The sequence below is a fragment of the Bombus pascuorum genome, chromosome 7 (genome assembly GCF_905332965.1).
Source record: "Bombus pascuorum chromosome 7, iyBomPasc1.1, whole genome shotgun sequence".
NCBI classification, from domain to species: domain Eukaryota; kingdom Metazoa; phylum Arthropoda; class Insecta; order Hymenoptera; family Apidae; genus Bombus; species Bombus pascuorum.
In genome coordinates, this window is record NC_083494.1 from 3,105,998 (window position 1) to 3,128,824 (window position 22,827).

Sequence of the window (22,827 nt, forward strand, 5' to 3'; positions counted from 1 at the left end):
TTCCTCCTTTAAATTAACTAAGCTCATTGTACATAGTTTCGAACAATAAATAATTCTGAAATACGTTTTATATCCTTCGTCGTTTATTAAAACAAAATATATAACAAATTAATTTTCAAGCAATTTATTTTTAAAAGACAATTTTTCAACTATTTTCAAAGATAAATGAGTACTGCACAATAGTATACTGTATCTCAATATACACGTTTAATTGCTAATAATTCCTGCTGCTTTCTTTTTGTAGAAGCTTGATCATTTTGTATAACTTTTAAAATGATAGTGAGAAACACGTGTGCATCGCATTAATCTTTGTGGAAAATTCTACTTTTCGTTTTTTATTATTTGCCATGTATCGGTACTCATCGTCGCGAACAATTTTTAAATTCGTTCATTAGTCGTAGCGTGTAATACGACGGAAGCTAACTTTACACGCTACTAACGCTGTTACAAATTAACGCAATGAAATAAAACTGAAATAATAGATAACAAAAAACATATTTTAACGTTTGAAAAGAAATGAAAAAGATTTCCATGTCCACGTACAACGACCACTATAATTAGTACATTCTATGCTTTCTTCAGCGTTAAATTAATATCCAACAGTGGAGTTTAGAGCGAAATGCAGCTTCAGTCGGCTATTTATAAAATTGGTGTGCTCCAACACCGTATTTTACATGTTTAATGTAACGGGTGACACATGACGTTTGTACCGTTTACTAGAAAACCTTAAAGACGTTCTAACAAATTGAGTACAATTACTCTTTTGTGTAATTGTACGTACTACTATGCTGGCTCTTTTGTAGAGTCCATAGTAAGTATGTAGGTCGAGTTAGTAGTCGTATGATACGTAGGTCTAACTTGTGCCAATTAGTTGATCTTATTGGTGACTTGTGTCACTTCCCTTGGAACGTGCTTCAAATAATACATCCCCGAGTTATAGCTAATTTCAAACTACGTATACTGTTTGATCGATGCTGAACACTGGAACTACCACATCAATCAAATTGAGTGGTTTTACAATTTTATTTTAAAATTTCTACTTCATGTTATATCTTTTTTCCGCAATGATGTAACGATTTTCGCAACGATAACTAAAGGAATAATATAATGAATTTTATTTTGTTTTTCATGTATTCAAACTCAAAATAATTTTGTATCAAGGCTACTTATACAAATACCAATAAAAGTGACTGGTATTTGTCAAAGTGTAAAAGGGTGCTGCAATCTGTTTATCGAACCCCAATTAACCAGTTTCCTCGTTTTGTACAACTCGCCACACGTTTTGAAAATTTTTACTACGTATCATTTGATATGATGGTATCAGATATCAGGAAAATTCCGGATCGATCGCTAGAGCGCTAGATGCTAACACTAGAAATACCACACCAGCCAAAATGATTGGTTCTACAATTTTATAAACGTATCAACCTTCATTTAGGGATCCCAGATGAATTAATGATGCCAAAAATGTACTATATAACATGGAATTGCTTTTGTAAGAAAGTAACAAATCAACAAATATAAAAATATTCTATTATTACGTATTTGTTAAATACCAGCCATTTTGACTGTTTTAGTAGAAATAGCTTCGTCTTAACTATCGATAGTTTTAGTGTTCATTGCAAATGTTTATATTTTTGCCACTACTACAGAAATTTCTCAGATTATTTGTTACTTTGCTTACTAAATCGCTATCTCATAAAAATGAACCTAATGTAGCTATTTCGTTTAATAATATACATTTAAATAGTTAAAAAAATGTTCATATTTTTGCCATTACTACACACGTTTCTTAAATTGCTTGTTACCTTATTTATCAAACCACTGTTTTATAAAAACGAATCTAATGTAGTTATTTTTTTCAATACAATTTATGTAATTATAATATACAACTTAAATAGAGTAAGTGTTTCGTAACGAATCTTCAACACGAGGGAAACTGGTTACGAATCGTTCACAGAGTTTTCTAAATTTTTTTTTATTATTTAATTAGTACTTTGCAATTTGTCTAGCTGGACATTTGGTAAATTTTTCCAACTTAATCGCTAAATAACACGTGGATGACTACCCTCATCGGGATACCATCTTCCAGTTTGACTATTTTATTTCTTTAGTGAGATCAATGGGGTGTTTTCTTTTTAGTCTTCTTTCTATGAGAGTTTTGCTCGCTTCAGCAGCCAGCTGGTTTGGATGTGTTGCCATTCTTTCCCTGTATTTTTCTGCGTACCTGCCGATTTCTTCTTTCACCGTTGGTATTTTTAAGTCTTTGCGTATATCCTCGTTCCTGACATGCCATGGGGCGCTGACTATTGTTCTCAGTATCTTCGATTGTAACGACTCTAGTTTATTTATATGGCTCATTGCTGCTGTCCCCCATAGCAGTATTTCGTACGTCCCTTCTTCGTTAATTGCTAGCAATTTTTATTAACTTTTAATTTGTTAAGAGCGATATCCTCGTTTATATGGATTTCTTTAAATTTCAATATTAATCCTTTGCACTCGGCGGCCTTTTCGTACGGGCGTAGCAGCAACTCGAGAACTGCTAAAAATTAGTTTTATTCTCGTTTTGCAGATTTTTAGTTTATTTTCTATGCTGAGTTTAGAGTTTAGACTAGTTAGCCAGTACATCTGTCTTCTTTTTATCCATAGCTTGTCTATAATTGATTTAATACGTTGTTTCCATGTAAGTTGTGTGTCTAAGTGGAGTCCTGGGTATTTAACTTTCCTCGTTTGTGTTATGTGCGTGCCATTCAATTGGATATTTGGTGGTTTTTGTTTTCTTAGTGTAAAAGTTTTCTAAATTGACCGTAGAACTAACAATGGCATAATATCTTATTCTGGTGTACTATATTTCACAGCTTCCCCTCCTCTCAGTTACCTTCTTATCATTATATTTATCCAATTCCGACATAGAATTGCCCGTAGGAAACTAAATTTACGAAGCTTCAAGCTTACCAACGCGTTCAACTGTAAAATCCGAGAAAGCCGTTTTCTCTGGTTCTTGGAAAACCAAGCGGTGCAAAGCATATTCCTACTGCTCTGCTGGAAAACGGATGATCGTGCATGAAGTGGACGTTATTAGTAGCTCTTCCAAGCGTAAAACCGTTCCACGAAGTCGCAAACATGGCAATTAATCCCGCGGGGAGTCGGCGTTTCGCAGAACGGAACCGCGGGCCAATTTCGACCCACCTATTCGTGCGGATCAATCGGCATTGATTTAATTCAGCCAAATAGGCCGGCGCACAGACATTTCGCCCGCATTGCGCGCGCTCACGCTAATTCACGAATGTGCGTAATAGCCGTCTGCATTAGATCGCTTCCGATAGCCCTTTGCCGCCCCTTTGTCGTTTCACGCTTCAAAGTCATATCGTTCGATAGAGCGACGTGTTTCAACTTAATTACGCGACTGTCCGAACGACTTAAAGGTTCGCTTGGTGGAAGAATTTTACGTCTTCCTCTTCCTCGCGACGAGTGCTGCGATGGTTAATGCGATCATTAGTTTTTTCTCTACTTAAAAAAAAAAAAAAAAAATCGCAAAAAAAACTTGTAGGGATCATTACCAATCGCATTGTATATGCGTTAGGTCGTGCTATAAATAATGAAAATAAAGCATTACGCGTTGACGATCGATGAATGACGACGAGTGAATTTTCCTTTTATTATTTCTTATAACTATCTGTCATTCATTATCCCTTCCTCTTTCCCACCTGCTTTTCCATCCTTTTTCTATTTAAAATTAAAATCTGAATTAGAATGTTCTAAAACAGCGCTTCTTTGTGATTTTTTTTAGAAGGGAAAGAAAGAAATGAAGTTATTGAATTTTGAATACGAAAAAATTTTTTAAAAGTAAAAAACAAAATTATAACAGATTTCTAAGCCTTTTTCATGGGTGCCTTGTCGGCAGGAAAGATCCACCTCGTAATTCTTGACGGAAACAAAAACCAAAAAAGGATTAAATTATTATATATTTTTCTGCTGGGTGAACTAAACAACGTCAGAAAAAATGTGAAATTAAAAATTTTGGGGGTTTAAAAAAAAATGTTAAAAAAAACTTTAAGGTGTTATAAAAATTATTTAAATAAATTTTTTTCTCCCGTTGTTTAGTTAATAATTTAATCCTTTTTTGGTTTTTTGTTTCAGTCAAGAAGTACGAGGTGAATCTCCCCTCCCCTGCAGCGACGAGACGCCCATGAAATAGGCTCAGAAATCTGTTATAATTTTGTTTTTTACTTAAAAAAAAAATTTTGGTATTCGTTAAATATATATAAAACCATATCTCAAAATTCAATAACTTCATTTCTTCCTTTCCCTTCTAAAAAAAATCACAAAAAGACGCTGTTTTAGAACATTCCAATAAGACACCCCCTTAAGATTTTGAGTCCAATTTTTTAAAAACCCCACTCGTAACAATTCCCAGTGTTTTAAATCAGATTTTTAGAGAAATCTATATGTAAAAATAAATGTTAGAGAATATTGTCGGTGGTTCGGTTTCATACACCATTTATTTACAGACTTTTTACAGACGTTGACCCTCGCCCACGCGTCGATTTGACAAACTTTTCCGGTGAAAGATTATATTGTTCGACCATTTATGGAACGTTTTTTCCGAAACCGCCTGGCTTCGACGTGCGGGTAAAATGTGATACCTTTAAACTGATGAAAATTAGCGTGAATGCGCGTGAACGACAAAGAGGAAAATTATCTTTCATACCATTTTAATTTATTTCATCGATATTTTACCATTGCGTGAATTTGACACGCATGGGGCAGATTAAATTGCGAAAATGAGGGACAGATGTGTGTTAATGTTTTCCAAAATTTTCTAGCAGAGACACAAGGAAACATAACTTCAACTAAGAAAGAAGTTTACTGTATAGCGAAATAGTGATTGGCAAAGTATATTATTATGCAACAATGTAAAAACAGAATGGGATAGGATAAGCAAATAAGCAATTAATTAACTAGGAAGCGATAATAAAGCCAGGTATGGTAAGTATGGAAAGATAAATGAAAGAGATTATAAGTGAAATCCATTTCACTCGTCCAAATTGAAATGAACAATAATAATAAAATATTAGAGCAAACAAGTGAAATATTACGATATAGCAATATTTTATGTTAAATGCACTACTTGGAGTTTAAACCTTCGTATTATATTTTTTTATTCATCTAAAATCGTATCTACTTTATAGCTATTAATGATAACGTGCTAATAATTACACTATGTGTAATATTATGCAAAAAAAAAAAAAAAAAAGAAATTCGAGTAACTTTACAGTAAGAAATAACAAAGATCTCAGATTTCATTTTACATCAATCACATTTAACGTAGAGCTTAGTTCCTTTGCGAGAGGATCTGAAAAGAGAAAGAAGACAAGGGAGATCGCATTTATTATCAACTACTGGATCGTATTTCTGTTTTCTTGAGGGGTTGAAAGTGGAGTTGCTGTTAATAAGGAAGCCTCCGCAGTGTCTGTAATATACGACTGCATTTAATAAATCAGTTTCTATTTGCAAAGATTAAAATAGTATAGAAAGATATCTCCGCTAATAAATTTTATTTCTTTAAATAATGTTTCAAATAAACAGTATCAAAGAACAAGTAATTTGCAACCTCGCTATTGAAATACAAAGTACAAATGAAGAGCTTCTTAAAAAATTGTAAAAGCTCCTTGAAGAATAAATTTATGGTAAATACTTGCAAGTGCCAAGCTTAATTATTTTCTAGTCAAATAGCTCAATTGTTTTACGAAATTCTTATTTATTTTGTAAATATAAAAGCTGCTACTAAATCTACTAATTTAATTTATTCAATTCATCCATTTTATCTTACGTACTTTAATTAATATTTAATTGTAATTTACGAGCAGAAATAAATGCTCATTTCAAAATGCTTCCAAAGTGTTTCTGGAACCTAAATAATTATAATTTTTACTAAAATAATTTTTAATAAGATAATTTTTATTAAAATTTTTATGAAGATTTGAAGAGACGTTTGCTCGCGTGTAAATAATTTACTGAATATTTGCAAGTGCCAAGCTTAACTATTTTCTAGTCAAATAGCTCAATTGTTTTACGAAATTCTTATTTATTTTGTAAATATAAAAGCTGCTACTAAATCTACTAATTTAATTTATTCAATTCATCCATTTTATCTTACGTACTTTAATTAATATTTAATCGTAATTTACGAGCAGAAATAAATGCTCATTTCAAAGTGTTTCTGGAACCTAAATAATTATAATTTTTATTAAAATAATTTTTAATAAGATAATTTTTATTAAAATTTTTATGAAGATTTGAAGAGACGTTTGCTCGCGTGTAAATAATTTACTGAATATTTGCAAGTGCCAAGCTTAACTATTTTCTAGTTAAATAGTTCAATTGTTTTACGAAATTCTTATTTATTTTGTAAATATAAAAGCTGCTACTAAATCTACTAACTTAATTTATTCAATTCATCAATTTTATCTTATGTTCGTCAATTAATATTTAACTGTAATTTACGAACAGAAATAAATGCTCATTTCAAAATTCCTTCAAAGTATTTCTGGAACCTGAATATCGAACAGTTTCGCGCGCTGATAATTTCCACCGATAATTTTTATTAAAATTTTTATGAAGATTTGAAGAGGATGTTTGTTCGCGTGTAAATAAATTACTGAGTGGATAAAGATTCGACCGATATTTTCCTGACTTTTTACTTCCATAAAGCTCTAATTCGGTCTGAAATCAATCGATCGACGCTGCCGCAAATCGCGTGCGATATTTATGATTTTCAAGTATAAATAGCTGGGATTATGCCTGGATACCGTAAATTACTAACATTATGGTACTCCCGTTTTCATTGCCGTCATTTATCTATGCACCTCGATTATCGATTATCGGCTAGATTTTCCGAAATAGCTTTTCCATAATAATTGGAGCAGATCGATCCATCTTCATTGTATCTGAATATGATGCTCCGATGATATTACCGAAAATACAATTGTTTCTATAGATTCGGAAACGCGATTAGTTTCCCTTCCTTCATGCATTTATCTACGATATCTATCTTCTCGTATGGATTACTCTCAATAATTAATCCTCCACCGGAAGATATTTTTCACTAACGCGATCAACATTGTGAATGTTTCGGTCCCTGGTCTGATTTCTTACTGTTTTCCACCTTAAAAAAATCTGAAAAAATTCCGAAGGTACTTGTGACAGTTCCTAATTTACTATACAGGTGATGATTTAAGCAAACGTTTAAAATTCGTCGTGATAAAAATAAAAATTCGACAGAAAGTTACGAAAAAAAATGGCAATTTTCAGTTACACAGTTTCGTATTAAACAAATATTAGAAAAATATCACTCGTAAGATTATGATCTTTCAGAAAAATACAAAGAAATTCACCAGTCCTTAGAAAAAGTACAATTATTTTTTCAATGGATTATTTATTATTGAAGGATGATTTGAGACACACTGCGAAAAGGAAAAGCTCTGTATCTCAAACTTACTAACGCATGAGGAACATGGAAGCTATAAGAGACACTCATAAGCCAAGAGATTAGTATACATACCGAAATAATAAAAATTTGCATATGAAGAAATTTACCTAGCGAAAGATTGACGTGGACGGTAATAAGAGTCGTTGAAGGCACAGTGCTCATTTTACTCTCGCGATATTCGGAACTGAATTGAACCAAGTGAACGGTATTTAGGTAGTCAAAGCTTTGTAGATGCAAGCTTTTTTAGACGCAGGAACCACCAGGTCTGACACCTTCGTTTCGGAGAAATTAAACAATGAAAATATTGTCTGAACTTCAGTGACACATATTGATTTATCTTTTCTTGACAAGCTTTGGTTTAAATAAAATAAAAGAAATTCTTCAATTTTCGAATATTTTGCATATTTTTAAGTTACTAATATATTATACACTTCCGTCTATAAAGATAGACCTGACAAGTCTCTGTGAATTTGAAACGTTTAAGAATGGAAGATCGCACGAGAAAAACGTAATTTGTTTCGTGTTTCACAGAGGCACAATTTTTTAATTGAAAACGTTGCTTTTTTTCAACATTATATTACCAATTCCTCTCTTTTCATATAATTTTAGTTTAAAATGTACGTATATCTTCGCCACTTGCTTGAACGTTTCAAAAATACTGATTGTCATAACATCATGCCATTTCGTAAATTCATCAACTAATTGCAAAAATTTGAAAACTATTTCCCAGCTACGTATCAGATATTCCAAAATTAGTATTTACATATTTTAGAATACTCCCCTCTGGCTCTTAATTTAGTCTACAATACATACGCAATTGTTGAATATTACATTTCATCAGATTATTCAATTACCGTTTTCAGAGTTGCATGACAAACAAAATAATATACAACGGCGTATTTCAAAGATTAAACGTCGATGTTATAAACATATCGAAATACCTTGATATCTCGATTTAAATTGCCGCTATACTACAAACTATAAAAGAAGAGAATTGCTCCCTACGTCCAATATAATAAAGCTATGAAAACCTAATTTTTCAATTACCGTTTTCAGAGTTGCATGACAAACAAAATAATATACAACGGCGTATTTCAAAGATTAAACGTCGACATTATAAACATATGGAAATACCTTGATATCTCGATTTAAATTGCCGCTATACTACAAACTATAAAAGAAGGGAATTGCTCCGTACGTCTAATATAATAAAGTTATGAAAACCTAATTTTTCAATTACTGTTTTCAGAGTTGCATGGCAAACAAAATAATATACAACGGCGTATTTCAAAGATTAAACGTCGATGTTATAAACATATCGAAATACCTTGATATCTCGATTTAAATTGTCGCTATACTATAAACTGTAAAAGAAGAGAATTGCTCCCTACGACCAATATAATAAAGTTATGAAAACCTAATTTTTCAATTACTGTTTTCAGAGTTGCATGACAAACAAAATAATATACAACGGCGTATTTCAAAGATTAAACGTCGACATTATAAACATATCAAAATACCTTGATATCTCGATTTAAATTGTCGCTATACTACAAACTATAAAAGAAGAGAATTGCTCCCTACGTCCAATATAATAAAATTATGAAAACCTAATTTTTCAATTACTGTTTTCAGAGTTGCGTGACAAACAAAATAATATACAACGGCGTATTTCAAAGATTAAACGTCGACGTTATAAACATATCGAAATACCTTGATACCTCGATTTAAATTGCCGCTATACTACAAACTATAAAAGAAGAGAATTGCTTCCTACGTCTAATATAATAAAGTTATGAAAACCTAATTTTTCAATTACTGTTTTCAGAGTTGCGTGACAAACAAAATAATATACAACGGCGTATTTCAAAGATTAAACGTCGACATTATAAACATATCGAAATACCTTGATATCTCGATTTAAATTGCCGCTATACTACAAACTATAAAAGAAGAGAATTGCTCCCTACGTCCAATATAATAAAGTTATAAAAACCTAATTTATTAACGAGGACACGAAGCAGACCACAAGCAAACTTTTGGTCTCGGGATTAAAGTGTCTAAGGCTTCTAAATCATAGTTAATTAGGATAGCAACATAGCACTCCTAACAACGTCTGACCGATTTTACGACCTCGCTATATCATCGAGGTTACTATAGGAGAACGTCCCCAAATTAAATTTCCAATCTCATCGTAGCTGCGCGAAAATTTGCTATAGAAACGTCTAATGATGAACCAAGTTTTGACACGCAGATAGACTACGACAAGTAATTCCACTCTTTCACAGACAGGTTTACGAACAGAGAGAAATGCTCGTTTCAGGAAACTCATGTAAAAGTAACATACTTTTCACGCAAACTTATTAAATTTTTCTGTTTGTAAAAAATTATGAATTCTTTTATATCTTCGCCAGAATATACGTTTGTTAACTGTCGCATTAGCGTCAACTTGGATTTTCTGATACGTGAAATTTGTAAAATATTGCAGTGCACCATATTTTTTAGAAACATTTCATTTACATTTTGTTTTAATAGCATTGACGGACTTTGAAAAGTTACGCTTGCAAGCTTCGTTTACGCCTGTACGCTTCGTTTACGCCTGTACGCTTCTCTTCGCTACAACTACAACGCTTTGTTGTAAACTTCGCGATAGTATTTTTTACGTGATTAAATCTTTTTACGATGTGTACCTTGTATTTTCGACGAGAAAAGATCCGATCATATTTGGGAATTTTTATTCCAGACATTTTTGTACTGAAATCTTGCAAATCATTCACAAGCTACTAACGATACTAAGAAATAACGTAAAACGATAGAAAATTCAGAAATATCGACATTGATCGTTTTTTAAAATAGAAAATATCATCTTATGAAAAACAACAGTAACCTGCATTAATTACTAAAAATAGTTAACTATCATGATCGAACTGTAAACCTAATTCTTTATAAAAGATTTATCAATTGCAGATATGAAATCATAATAATCTTTTTACTTCACGTATGGTAGTATACATCAGAATTGAATATTATTAGAAATGCTTCGAATAAATATTTATCGATAAGATAATTATCGGAATAAATTCCTATCAGTGGAATATTTTATCCGCGAAATAATTATTTATTATCCGTAACGAATTATTTTCTACATTTATTCGAACAATAATACAAAAGATCGTACGTTGCCATTTAATTTGGTACAATTATATACTGTATAGATATCAGGTACAGTTCTTAATATTAATTTACCAATCAGCAATAAAATTTCCAATCTGATTAGTTATGAAAAAAGTTAGTCGTGAAAGCCAATGTTACAAAATCTGGAAATGTAGCTTGCAAATATATCTCATGTTCACTAGCATCCTCGATGTAGGATGTAAATATCCACGCACAATATATAATTTTATGCGAATAAATTCTTAACCGAATAAGTTGTTCGATTAAATTTTTATGCGGATAATTTCTGATTCGAAAAAATTTTTATTCGGATAAATATTTGTTCGACTGGATATTTATTCGTTAGCGACGACTAAAATCTCATCCTTTATTTTTATTCGAACGAAGTTTATATGCTACTGCACATAGAAAATTGTAACTTTATTTTGTCGCGACTTTCTTTATCGCTGAACTAACATCGCAGCTATTTCATCATCATTAATATGCGACCTATGCACTGAGTTGTTTAGAAGACTCGTAGCAGCAAGTATCCTTACTAAAGTTCGTGTAGACTGTCATTTCATTTTAATAAGGCGGTGTTTAAGTAGAACGTCTAGAAAACGAGCTACTAAACCCACATTTAACAAATTTTATTAAGCTGATTGTATAACATTATTCAGGAAATGGAGAACAGAGAAGTGGATTTGCAGCATTGAGTGGTTGTTCGTTATGAGAAGGATACAAATATAGGTAAAATGTGAAAAAATGATATACGCTGTACATAACAAAGACACGAGATTATGCTACATATGTAAATGGCGTTTTTACTCTAAAACTGGTAATTTTTGTTTGGAAAATGCTGACAGCCGAGCATGTATTATTAATAACGACGAGATAAAGTGTATAAAAAAAATCTGCGCCCATAATTTTATACTGTACAATTTTATATTTATGCTACATGGTTCTTTTATATATTCTCTGTATTTTTGCAAACAGAACGTACATTTTAATTCCTGAAGATTGAAATGTTCTCAGTCAGTGAGATTCGAAAAAACTATTTATTATAACTCATTGGAAAGAGAAGTAAAATGTGTTTTGAAAAGATCCTTTATCATGCTATTATCCATAAATCACAGGATTCTGTTAGTACACTAGAACAGACACAAATCAATTTTCTAACATTAAAATGATGTTACTCGTTCATGCTACATAGTTCTTTTGTACATTCCCTGTATTTTTGCAAACAGGACGTACATTTTAATTCCTGAAGATTGAAATGTTTTCAGTCAGTGAGATTCGAAAAAACTATTTATTATAACTCATTGGAAAGAAAAGTAAAATGTGTTTTGAAAAGATCCTTTATCATGCTATTATCCATAAATCACAGGATTCTGTTAGTAAACTAGAACAGACACAAATCAATTTTCTAACATCAAAGTGATGTTACTCGTGAAATGTTACTTATGAAAATCGAAATTATTTTTATGAAATTATTCTTAATTATAAAATATATATATATATATATTTTTTTATTTTATTGTAGAAATATTTTACTGAACATTATGTTTCAAATTAGCAAATGTCTCATAATTTATGGAGAAGGGTAGACACATAACAGACAGAACGTGGTATGTACATTGTACGTAAAGTAAAGCAATCTCTGATATAAATAAAAATTAAGTAAAAGCTTCTCGGTAAAAGTTGAAAGTAAAAGTACTTTTTTCGGAGAAAAGATTAAAGTAAATACTCTCTTGCGTACGAATAAACAAAACCTTTTTCTTGCAAGCAAATATTTTTGTCTTTTGTTTTGACTTCATTGAAAAGTTGAAAACGTGGTCATAAAATAAAAGCGAAAGTAAATCAAAAGAAGAAAATGATTTACACGACGAATTGTTTTTATCAAAACGGTATAAATTTTTGTAGTCTTCGTTTAATCCATCCTTAAATTTCGCATCCTAATGCGACAGACTGGTAAAAAGCCAATGATATGAAGAGATATATAATTAATCTTAAAAATTGTTTTATTAAAATTTCGCATTGGTCGCAAAGAATAGAAAAGATGCAGGTCAAAATGCTTCAGAAAAATTGTTCTTTAAATGGCCAAATAATATAATTTTTTTATCAGAAAAGTGTGTAAAATGGACACGAGGGACAGGTCAGGGTTAAATACCTTTTGGAAATTATTTTTATAAAATATCGTTTTTCTAATTGCAACGACAAAATCAATTTTATGTAGCATCATATATTTCAAACCATACCAAATCATACCAAGGTCAATAACGTACATACTTCTGGAAGAAGTAAAAGCATTTGTTTGCTGAAAGTTAAAGGTAAAAACGAAGAAAATCTAATGCTTATTTTTCATTCATTAAAAGCATAGCATTTTCTCTATCTTGTCAAAGTAAAAACTACTATCTTCTGTTTATTCATACCAGCTCTTTTTAATTCTTCACAATTATACTAACTTTGAACTTTCTCCAGACTTTGATACAAATTTTCTAACAATACTCGATTCTTTCATTGCGAAAGAAAATTTGAAGCTTCATTATGCTGTCGAAAATGTTCGAATTTCATAGGAAACTTGCCAAAGCTTTTTTACAGACAATAAGAATTCAAGTAATCTAATATTCTCTTAATTACAGGTATGTAATTAACGGTTTATACACGGTTTATAGTTTCTACCTGTTCTGGATTTATTTTTATTCGTTTCGTTCCACATTAAACATCCTGTGAACACATCGACATCCAAGCAAAGAGGGAAAGAAAACAGCAGGGGATTTGACTTACCTCGCGATTGAGAGGTTTCGCCAACGTGATAACGCCAGTGCGTGGATTTACGACGAAATGGTCCGTGAGTTGTATACCATATTTCACTGGCGATCCTTCGGGATCGTGGCCCTTAAGGACGAACACTTCCGTACCGACTTTGGTTGATTCTGAAAGCGGCAGGCCCGCAGGGTATCCACCAGGTTCTAGGATAGGTGGTTCGTTTACATTGTTGGCGCCTGAAACAACAGAGAAACCATTCTTGTTTTCAGTCGTTCTCTGACAACCGAAGTTTGAATTATCGTTTATGTTAAACGCATAGCGCAAGAGTAATCTTAACTGCTCTGTATTTCAAAAATAGATACTAAGATAAATAAGTCAATTTTCGACTTATTGAAAGATTTACACAAATGACTACAAGAGAAATAAATTTATCCAGGAGAGGAAATCGGTTTGACCTGGAAACTTTCAAACACGAAATTATTATGAGCTCGTTCGAGAAGTACGTAGCTAAATCGAAGAAATATTTCAAGATAGATTCTTATAAAATTAGATTTCATCAAGCAATATATATATATAGATATGCATAATATTTACTGTGCTATAAATATTGGAATATTATTTGTTTCCATATTTGGACATTTCGTTATGAATAATCATTGAATAGCTTGGACAATATAAAAATACATTTATAGATTTCTTTGATGAGAGGAAAAAGATTTTTGGGACGATAGAATAAATGATTTATTTAATCTGTTCGTGAACGATAATAGAAAAATTTGTCAAAAAGATAATTAAACACACATAATTGATTAAGGGGGATTCTCGTATGACAATAATAAAAGCAAGTGATCTTTATGAATTTTTTTACTCTGGCTATTAGTTATAGGAGATTAGACGTTTTCAGGATGTAAATATGTAGCCTTGAAGTAGGAATAATTTTGAATAATTCTTGAATTGTAGTTTTTTAATTCCAATTCTTCTTGTCGTTTACTAACTTTTTGAACTGGCGCGTTCCATAATTGAAAAATTAATTGATTAATCCAATTTTAGACTCGTTCACTTTACTACGAATTTCTCTAGGGATTGCACATCGAATTTCTATTCGATTATTTATTTGTAACATTTTTTCGAACAATGTAAATCCAGTTTATCTGGCGAGAAAAGTAAATTTGTCTTCTAAACGTTAGAATTCTCCAATTCTTCATTCAAAGATATTTTTCTTTCGAAAATAGATTCAATCCCAGCGTAAACCGTTTGACCTTAAGAAAATTTCGTAACTTTTGCATTTCGACGACTGCGCGCTAACAATGGTTATATTATATTATCAAATTGGGTCGCAAGATTTGTATAATATACGATAAACAATAAGAAGAATTCAAATAAAAAAATTACAATTGTATTTCAACGCTATCAATTTATATCCTGAAAAAGTTCCGCCTCACAAAACTAGCAATTAGTGAAAAGAAAATTCACAAAAGTCATCTGCTCCTGTTGCACGAGAATCTGCCCTTAAATACGCGTTATATGTGTATATGTGTGAAAGTAAAAAGCTCTTTGGTGCTGTTCAAAAGAATTATAAATATTAATTTAATTATATAATTTTGATTAAATAACATTTAATTATATATTGAACGAAGAAAGCAGTTTATCGGAATTTCAATCTGATAAAATACATACGTCAGTTCTCATAACTGGATATAGTATAGCTATATTGAATATAGTTAAAACATCCGATATGTTAACAAGAAATCTTGCATTAAGTCAACGCAACCTTTGGTCGCAACAGTTGTAGAACGCTACAGAACAGAACATAGTACTCTAATTTCAACTGTTCCTAACAGTTGCCGTTGTAAGGACTTCGCTTAGTAAGTTTAGCAAATTTATTGTTAGCCGAACTAGTGGTTCACGTTATTATATTATTGCCACTTCATTACAATAGATAGATTGTCTAACATGTTGCGGTTGGAATTTCAAATGGCTGAAAATTATGGGGCAAATTTGTCTATCCGAAAGTACCACGCGTTTCTGTAGCAACGTAAAGAATAATGAAGAAAAAAAGGTATTAAAAGAATGGAACATTTAAAACGTCTTTTCTGTGGAATTTCCTCTTTAATCTTTGCATGTTTCATAAATCTTGTAAAGAAGCAATTTATTAGGTTGGCGCATAAAAATATCCTTCCGAGTAAAATCACGTAGATTTCACTGAAATACCTTTCATACGATTCTTCTACTCTATCCAAACGATTGATCCTTTCAAGATTGGGTTCTTTTAAATCGATTCAATTCTAGAAATCATCATCAATTTACCTTTTCTCAAGCGATAGATTAATGTCATGGACATCCTTCGATATTCAACAATTCAATTTTAGATATCTAACAAATGCAATATTCAGCACATTTATTATACGAAATTTAACATAATGATCTGTGAGCATTAAATATCGAACAAAATTTAACGCAGCTATCGCGGACTAATTTTAATCTTCGGTGAAATGATATTTCCCTTTGTATGAATTTACGTAATATTGGTCTGCATGGATAAAGCAATTTACTGGAATTTATCTTTCAAATAGTATACACATATAGCTCGTGGCAAATTAAATTAAATTAAATTCTATTAGCAACTTTCTGCTCGTTGTGTCAAATGGGTACACATCCTTTATGGATCGTCGCTAGCTTATTAAGAATTAACAATGTCATCAGCATTTGCTCATTGGTTATGAATCATTAAATACGATTGCAGTATCAAGAAATACCAAGCTTATTTTTTATTACTTTACAAATTATTATTTGTATTATATTACAGCTTATTTTACAAATTATGCAACTGTTGTATTTCTCATAATTTCATCGCGATTTCCAAGGAATTCGGATAGATGAAAATATGTGCTTCATAGGTTTTAATTGACACAAAGCTTGCGGATTGCTAACTATAGCAATAAATGATACAACGAAAATGTACAGAGTTCCGGAGAATGAAACAAACGATTCAAAAGTGACGATATCGTATTTCGTTCGTGTAGTTTGCATTTATCTGTACTTTTAATAAATAAGTTTACTTGATATTGGGAATAGAGTTACAAACAGGACTGTTGGATTCGACTATCAGGACGGAGCTGTTGGATTCGACTATCAGGCCAGGACTTCGATTTCAAAGAACAAAATGAAACTATTAAGCGTAACGTTGAAACGGAAACTCTTTCGGAGAGGAATTTACAGAACACATAGGCTACTCTCAGTTTCCAAAGCCTCGCTTAGGTTGTTATTAGTCGTGAGAATTTTTAACGTTATTAGCGTTTTCTTTCTTTTCTTTTTTCTTTATTTTATTTAAGTATTACTAACTTGTAACGTTTACTTTAATCTGCAACAGAACTTTACATGGTATTTTACTTTATTTAGTAAGATGCAATTTGCAACGATTTCTGCCTTCAATATTATCACATTTTTGGATAATTTCAGCTTATACGAACGACTATCGCGACTATAAAATCATATAAAAATAAATATGTTTCGTTTTATTCAAATCTACGTATATTTTCCATCGAACACTTTTTAATTGAATACAAATAAAACCAAATATATTATGAAAGTTCAATGAAATTAAGTCTGTATTACCTGCGATATTATTATTCGCGGTTAAATTATTTTATTTACAGTTTATAGTTGCATCGACTACTAAGGTCACGAGCGACTTGGCACAATTACATTTATTTTTAATTACATTTAATTTTAATTACAATTACATTAATTTATGTCATAGCGTAAATAAAGATTTGAAAATTGTTCTACCTACATAGTTTTATATTATATATATAGTAGAAAGCCTTACATCATTATAAACTTAAACATTTGGAATAGAATAGGTTACGTAATTAAGCAATTAGTTAACTAAGGAGCGACAGTAAAGGAAGTCTAAGTACGGAAAAACGAATAAAAGGAATTGTAAACCGCACCCATCTCTAGACTGATGAAGCTGAAACTAAACAGATAATAAAATAATGACACACATATATTTAGTATTTCCATTTCTACGATTGGCCACACATTTTGATTTCTTTGAGAACTGCAATGAGATTGTTAATATTTTCGCGTTAGTTCATGATTTCATCGACATTGTTTTTCGTTAAAAAATATTTTTTTTATTTCTTTTAAATGACCACAGTTTTGCAGGATAAGTTTCATTGTAAGATTTTCGTTACGTAAAATACAGTTAGGCACAGGCCAATTATTGCACGTGTAATGATCACTTGTAATTACTGTCTCGTCTGTTCAATAAATTTAACTCCTATTCAGTTTATAACTTCGTATGCTAACACTCTGCCTCATAAAAGATATAACTTAGAAAACACGAAGCTGGCACCCCGCTGGGGGTAGCCATCCACATGCTATATTTATTTTATTTTATTTTTTTTATTTACTAATGAGATATAACACTTTACCAAATGTCCTTCAGGACAAATTGTAAAAACCAAAATAAAATAAAAAAAAAAAAAAAACACTGCCAGATCACTCAAATATGTAGATACTTTGTCAAAACGATTGCTTGAGAACCCCGTGAACAACCACAGGCTCAAACCCTTTTCAGTTTCAGACGAAACATTCGGCTGAAATGGTAGAGGTCCGTAAAAAAAATTATGTTTGTAATAAACAAATGGTAGTGGTAGATTACAACAGAGGAAAATGTGCTGTAGATTTATCCGATCAAATGATAGCATATTCTACACCACATAGAAGAACCCCCAAGTGATATATAAAATTAGCTTTGGATTTCTTGTTAAATACATCAATTTCAAACGCGATGATATTCTATAAACAAGCAACAAAAACAAAAATCAAGGTATCAGATTTTAGAATGGTACTCGCAATGCACCTTGCACAGTGTTATTCACCAGAGCCATCAAATACACTTATTCGACAAAGATTGCGACACGAAATCCAGAAGAAAGAAGGGCAAGTGTACTTGGCACGAAAATTTTGCAGAGGGTACTATAAAAAAATGTTAAACAGTTAGGATCAAAAATTTCTAAGAATCGAACCAAAAAGGTGACCACCTATTGTCCAGATTGTATTGATGAGCCACATTTATGTTTAAAGTGCTTTAACACAGTGTACCGTTAGATGCAAGATTTGTTCTCATCTTTTTTTATTGATGTTCTAATAAAAATGTTTAATTGTTCAATGGGGCACTTTTTATTTCAAAGTATCTTCTTTATATTGGTTATATTCAAAATGCCCTAACTGTCAATTTTCATTCAATTTTTACAATTGTAAGAAGTTCAAGCACTCCGGTTACCAATGACCACCGTAGCGTCATAGGGGAAACCGTGGCCGGTCACATATAACCAACGTGGCAGTCAAAGTGTTAATCCATATGTTAGTCAATAACATGTACGATCAATAAATCCCGCGTACGCTTTAAAAAATGCAGCCAGCAGACCCTAGTAAACAAGTAAACATCTGCAAATTACGCAGATCAACTGATGTTAATGATAATGACGTTGTTTCAGTGGAGACGTTGGTTGTCGTGCTATTTTGCCACATTTAAAACAATTTGTTTCATTTTGTTTCATTCAGTTTAAAACAATTGTTTAAAGTACAATTTTAATCAATTTCTTTTATGTATTTCCTATTTACTTTACAATTTCTCAGTAGACATTAAAGTTTAGCAATTATTAATCGTCTAAACGTATGATTTTTATAGGATTCTATAAAATAAATATGAAAGACATGATTTTATACGATATTAAAATATGCAACAGTTTTATTAATTCACACAAGTTCACATTTCTTCCTCAAAATGAATGGTCAAAAATAGCATTTTGGTCTTTGAATAAGTTATGTTAATATAATATAATATATAATATAAAGTTAATATAAAACGTAGTTCAGCAACATTATCAAGCAAGTAGAGTACTTAATAACAGACCGAAGTCTTCTGAATAATCGAGATAGGTCACGTGTCACAAAATTAACCCATTCATAATTTTGGAAAAGAATATCAGTTCATTATGGACCAAGCACGAACACTATTCCGAACTATTTCTTCCTCTGCAACAAAGTTTCCTCTGTCAGATTATACTTCGAACGTCACATTTGCAAAAATTTTTGCAACAAACGAAATGTATTGAATTACAAAATTATATTGAATTATGATTTCAACCGAATTGCTAATTTAAAGCTATCAAATATTACATATATTTGATAGGGTCATACGCAATCAGTTAACAAAACAAATAAACGAAAATGATTATCGAATGCGTTTTACGATTTTGAAATGGCCGAAATATTTCGTAAAACAATCCAATAAAAGTATTTAATTATAATGGAGCAAATATTATTTATAACCAAATAAGGAAAAAAAAGTGAGAAAAATATTTAGCCGATTCCAGTGAAAGGTCGTTGTAAATTTGGCATATCGTATTGATCTGCCAGCAATTCATCAAAGCATCGGACAGGTATGTAGAGAACTGCGGAACGTAATTAACTTCAATTAATTAAAGCATCGCATCTCCTCGAGATGTCGATTGTTTTAAGTACATCCGATTCTAGACTGTTACGTATATCGATTGCAACGATTAACAGCGTGCATAGTGAAACAGATTATGATTGATGCATGTCTCCGCACCGATATCGATTTTTCTCTGCAGATATTCTTAAACCTGTCGATAGTCAATTTTGTTTGAGAAATACCGAGTTTATCAAGCCGTCGTCGTATTTTATCCGCGAATGTTTGATCGACGATCAATGCGTGCCACGTCACGAGATATTTTTCGAATAATCGAGTTAAAATTGTCTTACACCGCGAGCACGAACAAATCGATATATGACGTTGATGCAAATAAAAATTCCAATGAACGAACGAGAAAAGACAACGTTTTTACTTTTTAAGGAGAAACTTGGGAGAACGTCGTATTCCACGTCGACTGATCAACTTGTTTTACATACGACAAACTTGTTTGTCTTTCATTTTGGATTTTTCACTCTTAAATGAAAGCACTGCGATCTCTGGGTTTCTTTCATTCAATCTTCTGCTCATTTTGTAAAACACGAAGAAGATCACGATCAATTTTTCGAGCTATTTCCTTAAAAAGCGTTATGAGGTATGGATATTCTTACATAAATCTCAATATTGAGACGTAATACGACGGAATTAAACGTTTATTTCATGCCTGGAATGTTTAAAAAAAACGGACCGATACGACTGGGACGTAGGGACTTAGAAAAATTCAGCACCGGTACGTAGACACCGATCGAAAACTTTTTTTCGAATTATTTCGTTAAAAAGCGTTATAAGGTATGAATATTTTTACACAAATAGTTATATTTCTATTTAATACAACGGGATCAAACGATTATTTCGAATTTTTTAAAAAGTTAGTTTTTGGCGGACTGACACGACTGGGATATTTGTTTAATTTTTCGTTAATTAATGTTTTAAGGTATATATTTTTGCATATTTCGGCATATTTTAATGCGTTCTAATTGATTAATAACGTATTTTTTGTCTGCATTCGTTAAAAGTGATTGTTCACTGATCACGCGTATCAGTGCCAATTATTTCATATTTTGGTCAAACTTGTGATATAACTGAGCGGTTAGACCGCAGGGTAGAAGAGCCGTAGAAGGCAAAAGTAATTTGTAAACGGATTGAGAGTCCTTCACCGTGAAACATTCTATCCTTTACAGTCAAGCCATCGTACAATTCCGCGAACAATTTCTTAGTTCCCCTAAACAAAGTGAAACAACCGAACGTAGGAAACTGCCGAGTGCATTTACCAGCTGAAACAAACGACGGTCCTCCAATCTTGCGGAACCTTTGGTACGGAAGCCGGACAAAAAAAAAAAAAGAAAAAAAAAGGGATGGTCGAGGCAAAGAAAGTAAGTTTGGACGTGGCGCACAGGTTTGCCGGGAGTCGCTAATTCGTTGGGAACAAGGCGGCCCCATAAGTCCGAAAAGTCATAAAACTATTAGAAAGTTGGCAAAGTAGCTTCGTCATCGTGGCGTTGGCAGAAGTTTGGAAAGCCGGCCAAACTATGTATACCAGACCTAATAGATACATCAAGCTGTAATGTGGAAGGCGGGTGCTTCTCTGAGAACGTATTTCGCTCAACTCTTAGCGATCTTCTTGTTGCTTTTTTCTCCTGTCTTCGCGCCAGAACCGCGTAAAACAACAAGAAACTGGCTGTGTGTGTCGGGCATCTGCGCTTTTCCACGTATGCTTCCGGTCGTTGTTGTTGGAGAACAACGGACGTCGAGGGCCAACAATAATCGTTAGAGCGTAACGGTGGCTGAGTTTCTCTTGGATCTCGTTTCTTGCTGATTCTGCCAACGATTCCTGCCTTTCGCAGAATTTTTCCCATTATCGACCGTGTGCCATAGTTTAGCTGTGTTATTCGTTTCTTAGATAGAATTTGTTTGATGTCGCTGTACGACGTGCTGCTTCGCTGAATCACTCAAATACGATACTGTTGAGTTTCATTAAAACACTTTACCCGAAACATCCGAGAAAACTGAAATATTATCATGATCTTCCTATTATTGGGTTGGCAACTAATTAGGCGGCTAAAGCATTACCACAAAATCCGCAATCACTTAGTTGCCAACCCAATATCTTCTGTCTTTCCAGTTCGTCAAAACTATTTGGTAATTGTTTCATAAGAATTCTCACATAAAAGATATAACTTAGAAAACACGAAGTTGGCTTCCTGCTGGGGCTAGTCACCCACATGCTATATTTATTTTATTTTATGTTTTTTATTTACCAATGAGATATAACACTTTACCAAATGTCCTTCAGGACAAATTGTAAAAAAAAACAAAATAAAAAAAAAAAAAAAGAATTCTCTATATAATTGTAAAAACAGGCAACGTAGATATTATTAGGATGATATACGACGTTCCTCAGACTTGTAGGACTTCTAGATTTCGATGATTTTTCAACATGCTTTTTGGAATAAAAAATGTTGAAAAAATTTGCAAACAGAGGTTGCAATAAGTGCAACTTTTTCCTGTACATTCAACCGTATGACCTCGGTCACAATTCCACTGGCCAGGTACAGTCTAAATAGCTGCTATAAATTTCCCCGACATTAAATAGCGTCCGAGTAACTGACCCCAATGATCTTCCAAAATACGTCGTCGCTGACGCCTTCATACGACTACGTAAATTATGGAAGAAGGAGCATCGTGTGTAAAGCGATGTTGCTATTTCGTGACGTTGCATTTAAGATACGACGATAGGTCATCGTCTTGTCTAATGCGTCCACGGTTTTGCAGCTTCTACCTTGGCTGCTAATTAACCCTCATATGCAGTCTCTCAGCCTCATTAACCAGGTTGCAAAGACAAGGGTAGATCACAGCGTACTTGTATTTGTTCGAGTCACATTTTCATATATGAATATACATATGTGAT

General features: G+C 32.3%; 1 protein-coding gene and 1 long non-coding RNA gene across 3 annotated transcripts in view; one reads left to right on the forward strand and one right to left on the reverse strand.

Moving 5' to 3' along the window:
* LOC132909059 (uncharacterized) overlaps window positions 1–18,593 on the forward strand; it is an 81,366-nt gene extending 62,773 nt beyond the window's left edge. Inside the window, exon 2 of the long non-coding RNA XR_009658490.1 lies at window positions 18,364–18,593. This is a non-coding gene — a long non-coding RNA (uncharacterized LOC132909059). The remainder of the gene's footprint in view (window positions 1–18,363) is intronic.
* LOC132908972 (cadherin-87A) overlaps window positions 1–22,827 on the reverse strand; it is a 582,211-nt gene that overhangs the window by 89,320 nt on the left and 470,064 nt on the right. For both annotated transcript variants that reach the window (XM_060963473.1, XM_060963472.1), the window contains one exon: window positions 13,433–13,650. In XM_060963473.1, coding sequence (XP_060819456.1) covers window positions 13,433–13,650 — 218 coding nt within the window. The remainder of the gene's footprint in view (window positions 1–13,432; window positions 13,651–22,827) is intronic.